The 23806-nt window shown below is 36.2% G+C and overlaps 2 protein-coding genes across 2 annotated transcripts; one reads left to right on the top strand and one right to left on the bottom strand.

Annotated features, from left to right (window-relative positions):
• Nucleotides 1–107: 107 nt before the first annotated feature.
• LOC143904218 (uncharacterized) lies at nucleotides 108–3637 on the bottom strand. Its single transcript, XM_077418663.1, has 5 exons — nucleotides 3268–3637; nucleotides 2670–2953; nucleotides 2165–2417; nucleotides 1778–1940; nucleotides 108–1589 (listed from the first exon to the last, which is right to left on the bottom strand). The coding sequence occupies exons 1-5, from the start codon at nucleotides 3355–3357 to the stop codon at nucleotides 1270–1272; spliced, it is 1110 nt and encodes a 369-aa protein (XP_077274789.1). The 5' UTR covers nucleotides 3358–3637; the 3' UTR covers nucleotides 108–1269.
• Nucleotides 3638–4541: 904 nt separating this feature from the next.
• Nucleotides 4542–22933, top strand: Cad96ca (tyrosine kinase receptor Cad96Ca). Its single transcript, XM_077418658.1, has 8 exons — nucleotides 4542–5763; nucleotides 18096–18343; nucleotides 18775–18887; nucleotides 20084–20498; nucleotides 20638–20814; nucleotides 21038–21388; nucleotides 21481–21786; nucleotides 22121–22933. The coding sequence occupies exons 1-8, from the start codon at nucleotides 5709–5711 to the stop codon at nucleotides 22355–22357; spliced, it is 1902 nt and encodes a 633-aa protein (XP_077274784.1). The 5' UTR covers nucleotides 4542–5708; the 3' UTR covers nucleotides 22358–22933.
• Nucleotides 22934–23806: the final 873 nt, after the last annotated feature.

The following is a 23806-nucleotide window of genomic DNA, read 5'->3' as shown; positions in this document are numbered from 1 at the left end:
CCCGATCTACAATAGCTGTAGTAAGCTGTAGTAAGCCTCAAGATGTAAGAAATTGACCAATCACAGTCGATTATTCTCCTCACATTCGCCTGTAATTGGTCAATTTTTTACAGCTTGAGGCTTACTACAGCTATTGTAGATCGGGCATAATGCGTAAGCATAAAGGCTCAGTCACAATCGGCTCTTCGGAATAATTCACACCTTGGCAGAATAGCAGAAAGCAGAAAAGCAGAAGCCAATCAGAACTCGCGCTGGTCAGCAGAAGGAAACGTCCCGTTTGACCACAGCCACTCACAGCCCCCGATGCCTGGAGTTTTCCCCTAAGCCAACCAATCAGATATTTTTATTTTAAATCAATTGACGACGTGGTCAATTGGAATTATCTTGGAATTTCAGATAATGCATCCTCTTCGTCGATTATTTCTCTTGATACTTTGTCCATTTACAAGACTTTTAATTGTTATGATTTAAAATTCCGCATTCTGCGATTCTTAGATTTTAAATAGCGCATAATCTTTCCACAGCAATTTTTGTTCTCCTGATACGTTGTTTATGTTAAAGATTGTTAATTTTAGCAATAATTTGTAAAAATTGAAACCACAACTTGCAATAGTTAATTTATCTCGTTTACAATAATTATGCTTAACTGTAATTGTAATGTTACTCTTGATGTAAATAAAATAGAAAAAATAAAATTAAAATATTTTACAGAAACAATGAAGGCGAAAAGTGAGAGAATTCACTAGAGAACTCTACGATTTCATTGGTCAAAATCTAATAAATTTATTCACTTTTTGCCTCGCATTTTTTCACCTCGTTTACAAGTGTTCATTCCAGTATGGTTGTGGATACAGATCCTCGAATTAAAGTCTGGCCATAAGACAGTCAGTTTTGATTGCTCCGCCAGTTTTGTCAAAAACGAGAAAAACAAAAAGAAAAAGAGATGTGCATTTTTACGATTTGAGAGAAAGACCTAAGTTCAATAAGTGTTAAATCTAGTTTTTATAATAAAATGTTAAAAACGCATACTCACACACATAAAAATATATTATTTATATTTAGTATTTTATATTTTGCTAAAAACACAATATTCTAACTAATACAAATCAATGATTAATAATAAAAATATATAAAAACAACAAAAATATCGTAAAAAAATAATAATTCAACAAAGAATACATGATTATAATTTATCAGCCATCGAATCCGGCTTTCTCCGATTGCGTGTCCAAATGCGATTGACTGTGCTCGCGCGGATCGCCGGAAATATTAGCGGTGAACGCAACTTTTGGATCTGCAATTTTTCCGTCTGGATATTTCCTGCCAATTGGTGAACACCAGAGGATTGCATTTGCTCGTATAAAAGCATTCGCGAGATTTATCGGCTGTGCGATTTTCGTACAATTTATCAGACGGCGAGAAATTTTCGGTTTTACGTAAACATGCTTTCGCATTTCTAGATACTTTCTCTCTTTTCATTATCAGATAATTACGAAGCAACACGCCACTGCATTTCGACGAAAGTTCGAGAAATCCTTTCGCGAAAGCTTTATCAAACTCTGCGCATCGCTTTTTCGTGTTACTATTCCCTGCGAAGAAGTATGAGATTTACATTTATAAATTAAGACTTTTATGTGTTAAAATGAACATTAATTTATTAGTATCTATCAATAATAATATTATTTACTTAATTATTAAGAATAATTCTTATTTTTATTTATAAAATAAATTAAAGCTATACAAAAATGCTTTACTGTAGCTGTATAATGAATATTACTGTGCATTTTTTCTCTAACATTTTCCTCTTTAACGAAACTTTTCTTTAAATCAATATTAGATGATCCACATTGTCTCTCCGCATTATCGCGAAATCTTAATTTTAAGCAAAGATTTCCTACTTCGTCTGTACATTGTGATGCCATTACGTGCTTCGAGACATGCTGTAATAAAAGTTCCTTAGAGAAAGTTGCGACAACCGGTTACAATTTTAATTGATAACTATGCCGCTAACAAATTTTTAAGATTAAAATACGTATATATAAGTATTCAATATATATGTCTTAAATAGAGAGTATACATTCTAATTTAATCAATACCTACATATATTTTAAATAAAATTTGTTTAAAGAATTGACTCAAAGAGTAAATAAATGTTAAGTTCTACCAATTTTTCAAGGACTTGATCTTTTCTTTTGCATCTCGATGCTAAGTTGCTTAAAATATCCTTGGTATACGCATTTAATTTTCTTGTAATATTCGACAATTCGTTGTATTCGAGTTTGAGCTGTTTAACAAGATAGTTCTCAACCCCTGAAATCGATATGTCAGGTTCGACTGTATTTTTGTTTAAAAGGTTGCAGGATATTCCTACATCCTTGACCAGAACGGCATCTTGACAGCCATCTGTTCTATTACTTCTGTAACGTAGTCAATCTTCTATTATCAATTCTCTCTTTAGTTACAAACTTCTTAATAAAATAAAATAAGAAAAAATAATAATGTGTTAAATAAACCAATCCAAACCGTTAAGTATTTGTAAAAAGCAAAGTCATATTTTCAATTAAAATTTTTTAGTTAATTAAAATCAATAAATATACGTTCTATTATTATTTTCACGTTTGTGTTATATTTCTACGTTTGCAGTTGACGAAAAGATCAAATCAACAAACCTGTAATAGGAAAATCCGCAATAATCTACTTCGCTTTCGATATTGCTCGGCTTTCGCAAAGGATCATTCTGGAGTATTGCGAATTCATCGCGCGCACAATCCCTCGCGACATCAATCGAATCCGACGGTACCGTTGAAGCATATCGAATAATCGGATTCTTATCTCGCGAAAGGAAAGCGTTCTTGGAATCCTTCGTGTCGGAAATCGCCGAGTATTTTCTCCTCGTCGACATAATACTGATGGGCGCATCGCCCGCTTCCGGGGAGGCGCTAATTGCGCACACCTCGAGAGACAAGTTCTGCTAATTAGTCGATGGAATCACGAGTTACGTGTGATAGACGCGCGCACATACAGATATACAGTATATATTTATGCTATACTATATATACAGTATATTTACGTATATTTTACATATTTATGTTTTATATTATTATATTTATATATTGCTTCTATCGTGTTTTAATTATAATTACCTAAGAATTTAGCACGAGAGGAAATGTAGCGTCGCACACACGCCATATAGGGAAGACAATTGCTTATTAACGGACTCATCGATTAAGCGACCGATTAAAGAATTCGTCGATTGTGTATAATTACCGAAATTCGAAACTTTCTACGACCCATCACCGAGAAGCACAAACAGGTGCCATTTTTGTGTCCCTGTCGTGTGTTTTCGAATTCATCCATTACATCGTATTGCAACCGCGATACTACCGATCAATTTTGGAAACCGGATAAAAAAATTGAATATTTGCTTCTTTACACCAAAATGGGTTATATTTACTTCTCAAAAGATTGATGAAAAGTGATTCTTGGTTGCGATCTATGGATAACTTCATTGTCATTTTAAAGATCTGCGCGAAGATCCGTTTTCTGTCACATATATAGAGTGTCCTGTATCTTAAAATCTTCTCGCAAACTCTTCTTTATTAAGAAATAAAACTAAGTTTAAAACGTGCAAATAAAATAATTTACATTTAATCAAATTGAATATATTAAATCTAATTAAATCAATAATTAACTTTTATATCAATTTTTTTAAGTTTGCTGTTCTTCTGCATATTAAAATACTATCTACAAATTAAAGTCTGATGCATATACCAATGATAAGAAAGTAGTCTTTTAAGCTTAAAAATATTTTTGTAAACAGAAAAATTATATTTGAAACAAGAAAGAAGTCACATTTGGAATCTCTTTAGGTTTCTAAAAATCATGCTTTGTTAATTTCACGATGAATCCGCCACTGAATTGATTGTAAATATGGAATTCTACGCCACTGGCGGTTTATTTTCTCCGGCCAACAATCGTGGCTTACACGATGACGGTGATGGCGGCGCTACCGCATCGGACATCGTTTTTTAAAGCTTCGGGCACCCGAGACATTGAAATTATTCAGTACATTAACTAATCAGTAAAACGTATAAATCAATTACGACTTAAAAAACCATCAAAATAGAGTTTTTATGTAAAATATATTAGTATAATTATATTAGTCACATCTCTCTCACATTATAAGCATAAAAAAGTTTTGCTTCTTGGAGATTTTTAAGAGACTGTCATTGTTTTAAAATGATTATTCTCGACAAAAAATCCTTTAAGATTTGTTTTTTAAAGGTTTACTCTTTTATAATTTTCAACAACTCCTCGGTATAATAATAGTAATAATAACAAAGAAGATGAAATTGGTATACGACTCAGTTTCTAACATAATAAAATCTCTCCCTATTCGCGTTATTTTTTTTCACAAGCTATTATCTTAACGAAACATCTTTATACCGTAGAACTGAAAAACCTGTAACCCCCTACGGGACCCCATACCGATATACGTCACTGTACCGATTTACCGAGTACGGTTGGGGAACGGGTCGCGACGTCGCGGCCCGACAGTCGCGTCGGCGCTCCGTTCGCCAGCCGTCGTCAAACTCGTTCTTCTGTCGGGGGCCTCTCTGGCGTGCCTTCGATATCTCGCTCGATAATGTGTAAATCATAGTGCAAAATTCGTAATCTGCGGATTCGAAGGGTACGCGAGTGTCCGGATCGACATTGCATCACTGGAGGAATTATATTCGCTGCAACGATCGGGGTCCTTAGCGGTCCCCGGGACCGCGATGTCTCTACGCGCCGCGGCGTGCCCAAGCCCAACTTGAGAAGACTCGTGAAGAAGATAGACTACCAACCAAGATTTGTGAGCAGTGTCTCAAAAGATTAATTGCTCTTTCACGATACTCTATTAATATCGAAATAACAATAATCGGCTGACTGATTAGCATAATTTTAAAGAATTTCGTTACAAAAAATATCGCAATAATTGAATTAAATAATAAATTCTCGTTACCCGGGAATTGAGAGAAAGTAGCGACTACCGTTGGTTCGCCAAAGGACCTCGGAAGAATTATATACAATGTAGGCGCGATGTCGAGGACAGTGACATTCTCGCATTTACTTTTCAGTTGATTCGTACGTCTGATCGACTGATTCGGAAGATCTGATCGGTATAAGAATGCGAGAATATGAGCCAAATCGGTGCCTAAAGATGCACCGGAACAAGTTCGTTAGAAGGCGCAAAAGCTGAAAAGTAGAAAAGGATGCGCAGAGAGGAAACAGAATCAAAACAGATTTGCGCGGTGATTTACGAGAGAGATGTTAACAGCGACAAACGCGGTGATGATGTGCACGGTTCAAAAATAATCACTGACTTTATCAGCAATTCTCAGCGCTATCTTTGAATACCGAACGATCATTTCTGTGCTCGAGATACCGACTCTGATGCCATATCAAATTGGGCCTCCTCTTCGGAGCACCATATTTGGATCGGGTTGTCGACGAATAGTAATTTCTTCTATGATGAATAGAGATTAGATGGGATGATTGTGTTAAGATCGGTGAGGTGCGCGTATCTCGTAAGTATCGAGTAATCTGATGTGAATACCGAGACGACTCGAGTGTGATCGTAGTGCGAACCGGATGAGACGTGTCGAATGGAGTGACACCGGGATTTCTCGCAGATCACCGTCATCGTGGATCATCGATGTAGCGCAATGTCGGCCTGGTGGCCTGTCGTGGCGGCGACGCTGTGCTTCTGGATATGCGCTGGTGAGTTTAACGCTGGATTGTATAACCGGTTGGCAGATCGGAATACATTTATATTACAATACCCCTTCGAGACTAGATTTAAAATATATAATCTAAGCTCTGCGACGTTAATTAATTAATGTAAATAATAAACAAAGAACCTATCTAAAAAAAAGTACTAGTCCTAGAACACCTAGATATATAAATATCCCCAAAATTAATGATGCAAAAGAAATCGTAGATCTCTGGAATTTATATAGAGTAAAACGATTGCGAAATTGAGACTTCAATGATCCAAGAATTTATCGACATTCCATAAAACGGAAGGTATGTTGTTAGAAGTACCCGCATCTTCCAAGATGAACAAAAAACAATCTATGGTATTTGAGGAAAATCAGTAATTTCTAAAACTTTTATAAAGACTTAATGAGTATTTCAGAGTAAAAATATCTAAAACGCTAGCAATAATTCCGTAAAAGATAATTTTGAAAATGCTAATTTATACATTTTTTTCTAATTGTTAACATCAATATATGCTATGTGTATTTTTAAAGAGATATATCTGAGATTAATTTTATATATTATACATATATATATAAATATATACGCTTTCTAATATGTCATGGAGAAAGCTGCACGCATTCGGGTATAAATGGATAAATGGATAGAGCGATCGTTACTCTAAATATCTAACATGCAATGTATTCTTTTATCTAGAAGAGATAATTTTGCTATTGGTGCAAAACAGCAAAGATGCAAAATAACGGCGTTCAGTGTAGATCTTGCTTACGCCAACGATTTCTTTCTCTCCAGACCAACTATGTTATTATAAGTTGCCTTGCCATGTAACAAGATACCTTTTGTGCAACAGTCTCACCACATTATTTTCACACGATAATTCGTTTCCACGCTAAATTTATAAGAAATCTTAGATAATTGTTAAAAGAATCTTTTAAATAATCTTTCACCACAAAATGACAATCATAATAGTACAACTAAATTTTTAATAAGTTATATAAATAACTCTCTTAATTCTTGTAAACTGTTTTCCTCAAATTCATTTTTTTTATTATGTATATGTTTATCTTAAATATTGCGATTATAAAAACGTAAGAATATAATTTTATATTATAGAATATTATAAAATATATATCACATAAAAATGACAAATTTATTAATAATATAGGTGAATATAATGATATGCGAATAATAATGCAATATTCTTTATGCAAATAATTTTCCTTGTATTAAATAAAAAAATTGAATTTTTGATATAAATAAATTTTTGGTATATGCTAGTTTCATATAAATAATATAAAAATTATATGAATTTAGAAATATCCAGTATAACATAAAAAAACGATGCAATATTATCAATATATTGTTTAAGCCGCGATGTCACTATCTATGACATTACACATATAATCATTCTTCATGTCGATCGGGATTTAAGCAAGTAGAAAGTCCATAATCTCAAGAAAGTCTCGCGAAGGCCTTCAGAGCCGGCCTTTTGTCAGGTCCCTCTTCCTCATCTCAAATAATTGTCGAAGAAAGCCGGAGAGCAACTGATCGCGCGCGCGGTAACAGTTGCGACACGATTACGAGAATGTGCATTTGAGAGCGACCGAAGAACGCAACAAGAGCAGAAAGTCGATATTTTGCATCTTCATGAACATACGAACGTTGAACGTTAAAGATGTTAAATAGTCGAGTGCGCAAATAGTTGCAATCGTGCCTCGCAATTATAACTCAATCCCCAGCAATAAATTCCACAAGATGAGCTGTATTCCTACTAGTATTTCAGCTCGTACAAAAAAGATAGGAAAACGAAGTATCTCTCGAAAAGTTGTTCCGCAATCGAAACAGATAAAATCTTATTATCGATATGATTAATTTAGTTAATTCATTAAAGTGACAAATAATCAAAAGGTACATTTTCGTAACTATAATGTAATATTCTTCTGTGAGGAATGCATTTTAAAATTCTTATTATTTTCAAAGAATACACATTTAATATTGTATATATATATATATATAAAATGTTACATTTACATAATTTATTTCATTTTATTGCTGAGAATCTCAGTGACAAGTGACAATCCAAATAATTTAAGATAAATAAAATTCTAACATGCATTATTCTTCAGTTTGAAATATTGTATAAACACATATCGCACTTCCGGTCGATCTTGTACACGTACATCACATTTGACATGATTAATCCTTCGAGGAGTAATTAACCGCGGCCAGGAAGCATGAGGTTTTGCGACTAATTACACCTACTTCGCGGCGAGCTCTTCCTTATTTACGCTGAAAACGTCATTCGTGATTCAACCGTCTTATAAAAATTCAACATGTTACAAATTAATAATTCTTTTGCCTATAAGTATTTTCTTCTTCCTTCTGAGTTTTAAATTTATATTTGAATTTTTTATATTAATATTTTATATCATTTAATTTATTAAATTTCTTCTCGTATATATTATAATTCGAAATATTTATACATTACAGTTCTTTTTAATATAAATGTTTGACATTGAACTCTAGATTTCTATTTTCTCTTTTTCGACATATACTCTTATCCAGGTTTCTGATGTTGCAGTTCATGACTGCTGATCGTACATGTAACGAATGCAAGCATGCGATTACTATGGATTATCAGAATTTCTCGAGCTACGTGGGTTGAATATTTTGATATCTATCACTTGAAAGTTCGAACAGAGTAGAAGTCGGGATAGCGACAGCTCTCGCTACGCATATTGGTGTACATGTTGTAACTCACCGGAAAAAAATAAAAGCGGACAGTCTACGCATGCCAGGAATACTCGCGATAGCCTCGTAAACCTTCTTTTTCGCGTTCTCATTAGCTGGATACCACGCAGTAGTTTCTTACAAAATCTTTAGCACACAATTATTTCCGATTAATTTTCCGTTAAAAATGATATTGAATAATTAAAAGCAATAATTAATTGAAAAGTAATATACGAATAAAAGAAATTTATTTATTTTACTTGGCGAATATATATATATATATATATATAGTATTACTGCACTTTCTTACGCAATATCTCTTGCACATTGCAATATTTATTAATCCAAAAAAAGGGAAATGCCAGGCTAAATTTCCTCGTAAAATATATGAAGAGTCGTCGCAGAAAAATTATCGTTAAGGCAGTAAAACGGTACACGAAGAAGGTCGGAGGAAATGCGCGCAAATGACGAGGACAAACTTTATTCGCAGCACGGTAAAGCAGTGACACGATCGCAAACTCGCCAGACGCGAGTATTAATACGTTGCACCTGGCGGTCATATAACCGGGACGCAGTCGTTCGACAAAAACCGGCGGTTAGGTCTCACAATGGGAGTCCGCCTTGATTCAACCCTTCCCTTTTTCAGAGACAATGAGTGTGAATATCCACGTCTGAAGAACCATTTCAAAAGGCAGCGTAAATGACTGCATCAAAATATAATTATTTTTAAAACAAGTAATTATATATAAATATGTTTGAGATAATTATTTTATATAAAACAGGTTTATTAATGTTTTTAAAGCATACAAAAACATAATATATTCTTCGTTTTCCAAGATTTGTGAGAAAGTTGAAAAAGATCTCTGAGATGTACAAACTTTAAATAAAAAGTCCGAATTGTATTATTTTAAAATTAAATTAAAAAAAAAACAGAATATATATATATATATATTCGAACGTATGACTTTTAATTTAATTTAATTTTTAACTTCGTTATTAATGTCTTTATTGATAGGTTTATCACATTTATCGCCATTTATTTTATTTTTTATCAAATAACCAGTATGTGGCCAATATAAATATGAAATTTATTAATTGCGCGTAAAAAATAATTATCAAATTTTAAGTTTAAATAAAAAATGATTCTTTTTTTTCTAAAGAAGACGAGGATAAGGATGTGAAACGAAGGATCCTGTATGAAATTATTTGTCTAAGTCTACGCGAGAGAATTAACAACGTTCAAGCACAGAGACAGTGGTACAAACCGGGTCACCAGACACCGAGCAAGAACCCATACCTAACCTTCACTGACACCAAGGCTCGTCGACCGTGCTGACGAGGGGGGGGACGAAATGCGTTTCCACTGACTCGTAGAATTCCTCGCGATAGCACCGGGCCATCTTCTTCACGCGCGTGTCATGTCGCGATTTATTAGTCACAATGTGTTTACTTGCGTTGCGTGTCTTAAGCTAATCTCTGCAATTCTGGTTTCCGGGAGGGGACAGGTTTCTTTACAAAAAATTTCCATTACATTCTAAAAAAATACGTATAAACTTGAAGCAGAAACCTGAATCCAAAGATAAAAGCGTATAATTATATTTTTAAATAGTGAAAATTATAAAAAAAAATATAATTATAGAAGAACTAATAAAAATAAAATTTATCCCGTCGCGGAAAATGTGTAGAAGTTAGAAATTTTTCTTTTGATATATATATATATATATAGATAGTAATTTTTGTGTTTAGTCAGAATGTTTTAAAATTATATTATAATTTTTACATAATTCTTCAGTTAATATGATAGCGATGTTGTGCCTTGATTCTCGCGAAATTTGTATTTCGCGCACGTAAACGTTCTTTTAGCGACTTAAAAAATTTCGAGACTTAACGCAGGAAATACGCTCATCAGTATATGGCGGATGCAAATGCAGCGAGCACATGTTATTACGGCGCAGCCATAAGATCGTTTATGCGGGCCTTCTTCTCACCAGACAAGAATCGCTCACAAACCAGTTCTAAACAACTCTTCAGCAGCTTTGCGGGCTATTTATTGCGCCCGTTCGTTGTCGTTAATGCGCTTTTCCCGACGACATTACATTAAGCAGAAACTGCCTGTGTCAGGAAATAATGAATGTTGCAAACAATGTAAACCGGCGGTTCCCGTTGTCATTGCGATTAACTTTACGATAAAAATTCTTAAAGGATATACATCGATATGACCGCCGGACATAATCGTTCCTTTCCGAATTTCATAATATGCAGTTATAACTGCAGTATAGTGTAATAGTTATCAAATGTTACGAATAAAATTTTTACTAAGAAGATATCGATTTTAAATTCACAACAAAATTTATGAATTCAGCCATTAAAAGATTTTTCACCTGCTCATTATATATGCGATATTCATCTATCAAAAATCATGAAAAATTTCTTAAAATTGATTTCATAGGAGAATTTATATTATCTCTCTTTATAAGAATTTTATTAGAAACTCAAATCTGGTAATTTTATATACAAAAAAATATATAGAGGAAAGTCTTCTATTATGAGATATGTATAGGCTCCTAACATGCGATAGCGAGGTTTCTGCTAAACTAATAGGTTCTATCTGTTGGTTCCATCATGAACTTATTACCCTTAGAGTAAAACCTGTTTAGTGGAAAATTCATTATTCGATCGTGCGCGTGTGTGTGTGTGCACTCGCCTACTACATTTTTCAATTCTGCACATAAACTTCCGGCAATCACGCAAAATAGATGTGGTATCTCATAATAGGGGACTCTCCTCTATATGTAATAACTCATACAAATCTTGTTTTGTTGATATTAATATAAGAATTTGCACAGCACGTCAGCTGCTACTTTTAGCTGAAACTTGGCCTGAATTACCGCGATTAAAATGCGCGATATCGTAGAGCTTCCAGTATTTTACAAAGTCTTGCGACGAATAACACGTTTTGAATAGAAATAAAATCAAATTAATATTTTATGAATTTACTTAATAAATATTACTTTTCAACTTTTTTTGACTATTTTTATGATACTGCATAGATCCCTAGATAACAATTTTATTTAGTTTATATGTTTCCTGTGTATATCTTTATTCTGTTAGAGTGCTAACATCCGCGATCTTGAACCAATGAGCTGTCTCTTCGCTAAGATCAAACGACATTTTATCTCTTATTTCACGGGAATCCCGGAGAAGGATCTCGAGCCTTCTCGAGAGTGTTACGTAAAGATCGTTAAAACACGACCGTGCTTCGCCGGCTCGCTCGCTCGGCTTGATTTTTCAAGTCTCGAAAGCGTCGCCGCGCATGAAAGTGAAGCGTCACGCCGAGGAATATTTAAAGACCGACTATGACCTCACCAGGTGAAGTGAAAGTTCTCCGGTTCGCTTCGTTTCGGCTCTCAGTTCACCGCGGCCGCGGGATGGCGGCGGAAACGAAAAAGAGCACGGTCTCTCTGTTGGCACTCACAAACAGTACCCGGTGTGGCGGAAATACGCCACACTCCAATGACGTCACGACCTTGGCCGATTGTACGTACTTTCCAAAGCTTTTCGTTTTCAGCAGTCTGCTCGTATTTCTAATATTACAAAAAATTGGCCATCAAATGTAAGAGATTTTTTATTATTCAATTTTTTTATCTTTCTACATTTAATAGTAAACATACTTTTTTCCCCGTTAATGCAAATATATTTGCATTTATCCACTTTTTCTTATATCTTTATAATTCTCGTAATATGACACCCAAATCCATGATGAATAAAATAATCATTAAGATAGCGCTCCAAACATAAATTGATAAATCGGTCCCGGGAAGTACGACCGTGCGCGGACGACCGTTCTCGGAACCACTCGGATATATTCGAAAGACGAAGAAGTGATCGCGTCTGGTTAATGAGAAAGCATCGTCGGGGCTCGAAGGCTCTCCGCAATCCACCGCGACCAGCGACGGAAATCGAGTGGTTCACTTTCAGATCCTGTTGCACGTCTTGCGTTACTTTATCGCACCATTCCCCATGAGTCACACGAAAATTGCACCTGCCGTGATTGCACACTTTCTGCACCTTGGAAATCCGTCCATCGTGTACGAGACACACGGGAAAACTTTATCGTCTCTTTAAATTTCAACGAGGCGCGATCATTTTCGCGCTTCTCTCATAATCATTAATTCGCTCGCCGTCGAAATGGAGAGGATCGCAAGCTTGAAAGTTCCGAATCTCCACAATCAAAAAGCACATTGATTATTCGCTCCGGTAATAAAGATAACAATTAATATCTAGTAATATTAAATTAATCATAAATGTTTTGTTCAAATTAACAATTTATGAATTGTTTCATATTACTAAATCCATTAATCACACTGCACGCACTTTGGATTCCCATGTAAATTGCACGAAGATATCCAAAAAGATACGACAATGTGTAATTTGCTGGTGATATATAGGCGCTAAATTATTGCGAGGCCATGCATCGGTGCTGATTAACGATGGCAAATAATTACGACGTGGCGCATCCCCGAGACCGTTCGGTTAATTTGCGATCGACGATCGGCCGATCAATTTCCGGACTTCACCCGTTTCCGATACACCTGTCGGCGTCGAAGCGAGAGCTCTCACGAGAGAAACGAACTCGACGCATAAATCACGGGGGCCGGACTTTCTAGCCATTAGCGACAGCTCTAGCGATGAGCGCTACCGCCTGCCTAGAGCCATCATCAAGCAACGTGCTCGATGGCCTATTCGTCTTGAAGAGCAAGCTTTAGCACTTTGCGGTTTAGCTATATAAATGCTCGTAACGTCGACAAGATTTTTTTCAGGTATCCTTTGATTTATTGGAAAGCCATTAGAAATCTTAATATAGAACGTTTCAATATTGGCATACAAACCGCATCATAAAATGCTGAAATTAATCACGCGGATAAAATGAGGATTTTTTAATGAAAATTAATTTCTTAATTCTGACATACTTGAAAAATTTTCTGAAAGAAGAGATTAATGGTGCTTCGTTAATAATATAGACAACCTAAGATCTAATGATGTGGCTGATAATATAAAGAATCATAGGATATGAGAAATATTTTTTATGATGTATGATAAAAAGTAAATAAGACTATTATAGATAAATTAAATGACTATAAGGTATTAACTTGAAATAGATTTTAGTTTTACAGAAAAAGAGAAGGAAAGGAATTCTTGTCGATAATTAAAGTATCCCGCATGCAAAAAGAGCGTATTAAATTAAAAACATTAAATGCGGAAGGGGGACACTTTCCGTTCCGTGGCAATTATATTGGCCTCAAGGATCATTGTGAAAGGATTGAAATACCGTCTGCCTACTCTCATTTACCTGCCTGCTTTTCAGAAGCCTCTCACCCTGAGATGACAATGCACTTTTCTCTAACTTCGGCCAACTGTAACTTTTCCTTGCAAGATTACGTACAGAGTTCAACTCTTTTTTCCGGATTAAAATAATCACTCTGCAGAAACGAGGTATTTTTTATCCTGCCTTGCACAAAGAGTAATTATATCGAGTAGCTCTCAAGGATCATTGTGAAAGGAGATTGAAATTCTATCTGGCTATCTATCTCTTTTCTGAGATTCCGTCACCTTGATGGCAGTGAATTTTACTGCATTAACGGCGAACTGAATTAATAAAGACAATGAATTTCTTCCTGAGAATTTTAGTGCCGATCTTTCTCCGTATGAAAAATGTTATACTTATCGAAGGATGATATCTTTCATTTATCAGAAAAAGAAAATTGTGAAAGGAGCATTGTGAAATTACCCATCTGCCTCTTTCTTCGTACTCTCCCGATGATAATCGAGTTTCTCTCCAAAAGTAATTAACAAATCGGGGCAATTTAATTGCAGATTTTCCTCCGGAATTTTAAACGAGCCAGATTTTCATGCTACTCGCTATACAAAGTCGTTTTATCCAAGAAATGAAATTTATCCAACGAGTAAAATTTTCTTTAATCAGTAAAATACAAACTAGTAAATTTTTTTAGACTTTACATATTTGCGCAACTAAAATCATGTAATAGCAAGATACTTTCCATCCCGTTTTCCCCGAGATAATTTTACCAGGATAGCCGACCAAGGATTACTGTGAAAGGCCCGAGACTCCACCTGCCTCTTTCGAAAGCCCCTCCGCGGGGAGCGGAGTTTCCTTTAACCGGTCATCCAGAAAGTAGGGCGACCTGCCGCCGGTGACTCCAGCGAGCAGCAAGATTTCAATGTCCGAAGGACAGCGCGCGCTCAGTAATGACAAACCGTGCTACGCTAATCATAATTATAAATTGATGGAGTAGCTTTTAATTATCTAAAAAATATGGGATTGGTTAAAGCACGCAATGCTTGTTGTAAGCAATATTCTTTGGTGATTTAAAATACCGAAAAATATATTGCTCTATAACAAAAGGATGAAATACAGGAGCTTGCGACGCTTATCATACCGTTATCTTATCATTATTCTCTTATCACTCGATAAGAAGACGGTAAAAAAGACGCGATTCTCTCGATAAGACGTACTAACACAGTTACACACGCACGAAAACAAACACACACACACAGAGTCGTTCGGTCGCACTTTCTTCGTCCCACTTTCTCCGTGTTGTTCGGGACGCATCGCCGGACTGACCATGCTCTTCGTGGTCTCACGAAACAACCTTTCGCACTTCCTCAGCACCGCCATTCCGTCTCGATTCCTCCGTCGTCGACCGGCGATGTTAAAGATAGAAAACGCGTGGACGAAATCCGAGAAAGTCGAGGGAATCGCATCCGCGTCTTTTTTTTTTACATTAAACTCGTCACTGTGTCCGAAGGATAACGATTCGAAAGGAAACTTGTTGCTGGCCAATTTGGGAAAGTCCCAACTGCAATGGCGATCAACTTTACGATCGGCGTTCACTCGCTGCATTGGAATGATCTTTAATTTTGTTCTCTTTGAATAATTTTACAGAATACCTCGTAACTAAGTATAAATATAGTTTTAATAATAGATTTTTTTCAGTAATTTTAAGTATAGATTTTACAGTCAATCATTCATCACAATTTGATGGTTTGTAAAATCTCGATTTAAAACTCTGTCAAAGTAAAGTTTGCGTAAAGTGTATTAAACAATATTAAACAATACTGCTTTATTAACAACATCAAAATCAGCTCTAAATATATTAGCCAATTTGCTCTTAAAATTAAAATCACATTAAAACAAAATAAAGAAATATTAAATCGTTTTCAAGCTTATTAATCCTTCCATTTACGTTGTCATTATGTTTGTCAACCGACAAGTCATTAACACTGCTCGAATAAAGAAAGGAAAAAGGAAAAAAGCCATGTTGTCTGCACACGGAGTTACTCATCCTGTGACAATGTAACCGTGGGTTTACGGTACCACTCGATGTCATCTCGTTAATATACTTATTCGAGAAAGAGAGGAGCTCGGTGTGCGCGGCATTTTTATTCTCATCCGATTGTGATGCGATTGACATTGATACGAATGCGCGGCGCCGATTATACGCGGCGGAGAACGCGCCGCATTACAATGCGCCGCTGTCTTCGCTTCGAGTAGCGTGTCTTAAACGCGCCGCGGCGCGTTTATAGCGGTATTGAAGTCACTGCACCGTGAGAATACAGTTACTGCGCTATATTCTCATGAATAATCGCTACGATTACGACGAAGGGTGAGAAGAGGTGCGCGAAGTAAAACCGCTACTATTATGAAGATCGTCACGCTTACGACGCTCTCTGCGAAAGCACTTCGCCGGCGCGTCTTCCCGATAGCTCATTGACTTGAAAACGATTGTTAGATCGAAAGCAGTCATTTGATTGCAATCTGTTTCCCGACGTTGAACCGCGCGGTACAACATCGTAAAGAGCGCGATGACGGCCTCTAAAACCATATATATAATCTTAATGTGATGACGGATTCTACCGCGCAAATCTTATTTAACTTCTTGTTACAAGAAGGAACTCCTCAAACTCCTCATTGGGCTTTTTCGATTCGGCTTATTTCCCACCTCTTTATATGTGCCGTGAATAAGAATCTAATCTTGTTTTTCACGAGCGACTTTAGAATTTGTCAGAAGGGTCAAACGGCATAACGAGATGCCATTAAGTTGCTAACGAGATACAATTCGCGAAAAGGAAGCAGGCACGCGCGGAACGAAAAAGCGCGGGCGCGCACACAGTGCGTGTAATTAAATTCAATTACATTCGCGAGGAGAGTTTTATCACGGCAGTGCTCGGTCGCAGTCAAAGTAGATCTCTGAATTTTGCAAATCGCGAAATAGAACGTGCACACTCTCGCACGATGCACTTTCTATTTCTAGTATATATGCGCGCCTTTCGCGCCATATCAGATCGGCCGGCCGATATCATAACGCTCTTCGTGCGACCGCGCGCACGCCGTGACTTTCTATTCCAGGCATAACTCCGCCGCGGATCGATCATTCCTAATAAGAAAGGTCGAGAGTCGGGAGGATCATTGGCGTGCAGTTACCGCGAAATCGCGGCACAATTATTCGTCGCGGAAATGCGCGGCCGCGGCGGTCAGGTGGAGAACGTCGCGAGATCCAGTTATTCGCTTTTCTTGCACGAGAATGCTATGGAAATGGTACGAGCAATGCGAGGATCAGTAATTATCCGATGAGGACAGTATGAGAAATTACATGTCTCGAAAGAATTTCTTAACAAACGCGGCCGCAGTAATCCCTCTCTCTACCTCAATTTTCTCTCCTTTAACCTTAATCTTTCTTGAAAATAAATTTCTTTATATACAACTTCCGTTTGTTGTATTTCAGCAATTATATAATTAACCAGGGAGGATATGTTGTAATATGGGTAACGCGAAAGATTATAAAATTCCAAAGAGATTTGTGAGCAAAATGAAGGTTGCGTATAATAAGGAACGGTCGAAAATATACGCAAAACGAAAACTCCGACAAAGGGTCACAGTCTACTTGGCGATATGAACTCGAAATCCAGGAAGGAATGCATATCAAGGCCGATCTCTCGGTGCGCGCGCATTTCCACCTACTGTTCTCTCTCATTATCGTTCGGTAAACCCGGGGCTAATTAGAACTCGAGCGTAAAACAGCGAGCTCGCCGTTCGCGCTCGAAACGCGCACGCGGTCGCGAGGAATCGAAGCCGATTTGAACGGGATTTCAGTCGCGTTGTCAACCTTCCGTGACGAAGAGTCATTAATTGCCAGTGGGCTGAATTCTAATGTCGTAAATACTTCAATCGGGAATTCCAATTGTCGTAATTTTGACGATTTAAGACAACAGCATTAGAATTTTTAAATATCATTATTATTTAGATTATTTTTTAAATATAATATGTATACAAATATGTGTATAAAAATTATGTTATAAAAACCCAAGAACAAGAGAGAAAAAATATATCAGAGAGATAGAAAAGTACCGTTATATATATTTTAACAATCTAAGAGCGCAAGTTTCAAAATTTCATCACAGATTTTCAAAATTTCTAATTTCCATAGCTTCACAAACCGGTAAAATTTTTGAATATCAAAGCACCAAAAAATTTAAAAGCTCTTAGTTTATAAATCCAGTAACAAATTATTTTACTTATATAGGGAGCCAATTGAGCGATAATACACCGCCCGTAATGTGGCTGGATCGAAACTGGAGACTTCCGGAGACCGAGCCGGTAGGAAACGTCATAACCAGGGTTCGCGCCGAGGACAACGAGCAGGACAAGTTGACTTACGGTCTGGAATCACACGATCATTATAATGGGAACAACAAGCCTCAGCCACCATTACCCTTCTTCATCGACAACAGAACCGGCATAGTTTTTCTCAACGAAACTCTCAAAGGAAGAGTGAGTATACTTTCAGCAACTGTCAATTGTCAAAAAGTGCCTTTAGTGCGGCTGTTAAATAATTTATTAAATAAATTGTGCATATTTTTTTATATTAACTGGCTAATTAAAGTCATGCGAATTATTTAATGATTATGAAGACTCAATTTTAAATGTTTTACCGTTGCCTTACATTTTATATTGTACAGTAGATATTTGCTATAAAAAAATTGCTAATTAAATATATATTCTACATTTCGATACATATCGTAGATAAGTACGCAAAAACTATAGAATTCAGACAAAATTGGGATTTGTTGGAAAAGTTATAAAGAGAGAACGTGATGTGTCTTCGATGTTGGACGAAGACGCAGCGTGTCTACGTACGGTATTCGCGAATGCTCGGCTGTCGAGGCACTTGAATTACGCTTCTTGCTCATTCTTCTTTTCAGGCAGGCCAGAACCTGTTACTCTATGTGACCGTTTCTGACGGTCAGCTTACAGCGAAGACTGAGGTTTACGTCAATATCGAGAACGCATCGGCACCAAATCGGGGAAAGACAAGGTGCGTGATCACATACACGCAAACACCCAAAAAACAAACATACACACATACACATATGCATGTTAGCATTTTTAATAGGTCGATGCGATCCATCGTGTGTATTAAAAAAAGAAAACGAACATATGACACAGAACTTAAATGCTATAGATTCCGAAGAAGGTGGAATATATATAGGAATATTCCAAAGTTATCAATTAACTTGGATCAACAAAATTGATGCAAATTAACCGGAAGTTAAATTTCTAAAATGTTCCGCACTTTTTTGGATAGATAAGCATAAGTATTGTTCTATAATAATATAAAGTATGTAAAAGTGAAATATATTAATTCATAAAATCGTGCTGACAATTTCGAGCTTTGGAAATAAATTAATGACAGAATTATTCTTTCGAAGTTATTTATGGATATCAGTCGAATGATAACTATGAAATATGGTTTGGTAATATGCAATATCTCAACTTTTTGTGTCTTGGTATATGCTGTACTTCTATTACATCATTTTCAAATAATCATTTGCGTCGTATATTCAGAATGTCATTAAATTTTGCTATCGGCAATTATTAATATGGGACTTCTCAATTTAAACAAAAGCCTTCGATATCTAAGATTTAAAAAATTATTTCTTCAAAGAATAAAATTCACTGTAATAGCTAAATTCATTCTAAGTATAACTGATTCTAATTTGATAGAAATTTAATCTCTCATCAGAAAAAATTCATATAATCAATATTTCAATGAAAACTATATTAAATTCAGTGAGCTTGCAAATTGGCGGTACTTTGCTTAAAAATGGCAAGGCATAGCACGTGACCTTAAGGAGACTCAGCGGTGATTCGTTCTATTATTCATGCTCCACTTCGTTAACGATAACAGGCTTGAATAAAAATTGCAGAGTATAAGAAGTATTTATTACAAAGAAATCGTGTTCTTGACGTAAAAACGTGCCAATTCAATCGACCATTCCAATCGACGAAATATTTAATATCTGTATGTGTAAGAGAATTTTATGTAAATATTAAGAAACAAAAGAACGTCGCTGAAAATATTAAGCTTGAAAAGTATATGTAATTGCTAAATTAAAGATAGTTAATAAACATAGTTCTACTCGCAATAAATTTCATTAGCACCTACACACACATACGCAATCATAGATTTTTCTGATTAAAAAAATTCTTCCTGAATTATCTTTTTAACAGGATACCATATCCAAACCAACATGGTTCCGGTGGCCGGTTACGACCGCCCTTCCTCGGTATACCAAATCTGCCGACCTTCCCCTCGCCTTTACCCCCTTTGCCGCCGAAACAGTATCATCCTGAAACCACGAAACTTGAGTTGGAGAGAACAAAACCAAAGGAGAACGACAATAGCGTTGGCGGCGGTACCGACAGTACCGTCAGTACTATCACCAAAGAAAGCGTCCAGATAAACGAAGTGGAAGGTCCTGCGTTGAGCTCGAAGGTCGCACCTTCCGCAGCACCGTCCTCGCAGGACATGGCGATGACGCTGGTACCGGTGGCGGCTGGATGCGCTCTCATTGTGGGTCTTGGTATGGGCGCCTGGTCCTTGAGAAACAGATTTTGCGGCAGTCGCAAATCCAAGGCGGACACGGTAATCGAAATAAGACTTATTTAGAAGAAGAAGCTATATAAATAAATTATGACTCATTTTATTTCGCATTTCGCAATTCTTGCCATCTCCTTATAAATAACACAGGATAGGAATTTAAGACACAGAATGTGGTTTTCAGAAGGAACAGGCGTCAGTCAGCGTTTCTAATCTATCTGATGATCCTTCTCTCGTCCTGAAGAGATGGCGAGGTCCAAAGGCTCACAGCAATCGTTACCAGCCGTGGGAGAAAGAATTTCAAGCAGGCATTCAAAGCAAACAAGAGGATAAGTGGGAATTTCCCAGACACAGATTAAAGGTATGATCATTATTTTATATTTAATCATTAATTAAACACAAAGTCGAAAATTGATTCCCGAGTATTGCTACATTGTCAAACGTCTAAGTAACGTTAAGTAGCCAATTAAATGTAATTATTTCACAAATTCATAAATTTATTAATTAAATCAATTTCAATTATAGTTCTAAGTAACTTTTTGTTAATTAACATAAGCAATTTTTTTCTAATTAATTATTGCTAGGTCTTTAACATCCTCGGCGAAGGTTGTTTCGGTCAGGTGTGGAAATGCGAGGCTCTAGATATCGATGGCAAATCTGGCCCCACGATCGTCGCGGTGAAGACACTGAAAGAGAATGCCACCGAGCGAGAACGATTGGATCTCGCGCAGGAGCTACGCGTCATGAAGAATTTAGATCCTCATCCCAATGTAGTGCGGCTTCTGGGATGTTGCACCGAACGGGAACCTATGTTCGTCATTCTGGAGTACGTGAGTGGCGGTAAGCTGCAGAGTTTCCTCCGGGCCTCTAGAGAGGAAAGGAATCATGGAGGGGCAGGATTGACGTCCAGGGATCTTACTGGATTTGTGTATCAGGTAAGTGGTCGAATTGTGAATAATTATTAATCAGAGAATCTATAGTAGATAAATCTAAACTGATTGAATAAACTCGAATTTGTTATTCGTAGATCGCCAAAGGTATGGAATATCTGGCGTCAAAGGGTATCATACACAGGGACTTAGCCGCCAGGAACATCCTGATCGACGAGAACCGCGCGTGCAAAGTGGCGGATTTTGGCTTTGCCCGAGACGTAGCGGCCAATCAGATTTACGAAAGAAAATCCGAGGGTAGATTGCCGATCAGGTGGATGGCACCTGAAAGTTTATACGATAACATATTCTCCGTCAAATCGGATATCTGGAGCTTCGGCGTCCTGATCTGGGAGATCGTGACGTTGGGGTCGACACCGTATCCTGGACTCGCTGCCGCAGAGGTATGAATGTATAACTGGCTTAATATAATATTTTTATTTTGTTAAAATGTGATCAATTTTTAACTTAATTTAAAATAATGCAATTGTATACATATGTTGTGCATACACACACACATTACAGAATTAAATCGAATAAATTAAAAATAAATTAATAAAATTAAATTCGAAAGTTGAATTTAAAATAAAATACAATATTAAATAAAAAACTAATTGAATTAAATTAAAGATAAATTAAACTAAATTAAGTTAACAGAATTAAATCAGAAGGTAATTGTAAGAATATACGACAAATGAGGTTTCTTCTTTTATATATAACGTTAAAACACCTCTCCAGGTAATGAGAAAGATCAAAGAAGGCTACAGACTGGACAGGCCCGAGCATTGTAAAAGGGAGCTCTACAATATTATGTATTATTGCTGGGACAAAGATCCGGCGTGCAGACCGTCCTTTGCCGAACTCGTTAATCTGACCGAAGGCCTGCTGCTCGACGAGACGGACTATATTGAGCTCGACAGGTTTCCGGATCACTCGTACTACAATGTGCTCAATCTCAGCGGAGAAAAACTATAAAACTCGCGTGACGATCGTTAACGATAACGATTACGTCAGCCAATTTTCACATAGATAAGCTGCCACACGTTTTCGCAATAACATTGTTTAATTGGATGTATTTTCGCCACATGATGAATTACGTGGGAAAACCTTTTAAACTAAATTATCGACCCGACAATTTTTTTATCCCTTCAACCGAAGAGAATTATCAAATTATACCACTAATCAAAAAGTAATATTGCATTTTATAATGGCATGTTTAATGAGTTCGCTCGAGAACGATTTGAGCTTTAATCTTTCCGCTCGCTTTCGGCACAAGACTGTTCGATCGTTCTGTTAAATACTCACACATGTACACGTATACGTGTTAGATACTCATTTCTCGTACCTACGAAAATAACACAATTTGTAATAATTAAGAAAATATAATTAAATTTAAACGCGACGTTACAAGTCGAAGAAAAGTATTCCTAAAACTTTAGTGGCTATTCATGTCTAGACATGAATCTGTATATATGTACTGAGTTAAACATTGTTGTAAGTTATTGTACAATTGAGTGTTGTAAGAATAAATAAATCTATATACACACATTATATACGCTCAGCAATGTACACTATGTTCCTGTTACATATTTCATAATTAAAGTCTAAAAGTATTTTTTATATCTAGTAAATATATTTTTAGTGTTCTTTTCTATGAAATCCTTTTCACAATTAAAGTGTGAACACATACGTATATCAATAATAGTAAAAAGGATGACCTTGTGCTAAAAATAAAATAATATCTAATTTTTGAAGCATTATTTAAAGCATTGTTCAATAATTATACAAATAATTTGTGAAACGTAGCACGAAATAGAATCGAAGATCGAAGAATTATGGACACGGCGTGTTATCCGTCGGAAATATGTGGCAATGTGGCTACGTAGTTTAACATACACTCAACGTTTTCTACACATAAAAGCGCCAGTGAACGATAGTGGTTCCATCTAAAATGTGAGCACGTCCACTCTCAGACTTCTTTCTCTTCAAATATTTGTTAAAAATTTTATATTAATAATAATAATAAGACTTAATTATTTCTGATCATCAGGACTTCCCATTGATGGTCACGAACATTTACCTAAGGTCGATCACCTCTAACAGTATCTTGTCGGTGTACATGCTTACATATGGTACAAACGTAAAAGAGTGGAACGGAGCAGTAGATTGGTGACTATAGCAATAGAGGGTACTGTAATCTCTTTTGTTTAACAGAGACAATTTCTTATTGTTTTTGTTTCTTCTGTACCATATGCATGAGAATACGTATATGTATGCACACACGCCAATGAACTATTTACACGAACGCGATCACTATAAAAATTAAAAGGAGCAGAGAAAAAGAGTCACACATGCTGTCTTTATCTTTCTTCAATTGCCTTTCTTTTACATTGCACGAAGCAATCAATCATTATCGAATCTGTT

The sequence above is a fragment of the Temnothorax americanus genome, unplaced genomic scaffold (assembly GCF_048541705.1).
Source record: "Temnothorax americanus isolate GAGA-0224 unplaced genomic scaffold, ASM4854170v1 Scaffold5, whole genome shotgun sequence".
NCBI lineage: Eukaryota > Metazoa > Arthropoda > Insecta > Hymenoptera > Formicidae > Temnothorax > Temnothorax americanus.
Note: the sequence above shows the minus strand (reverse complement) of the source record. Positions and strands in the feature narration are given on the sequence as shown.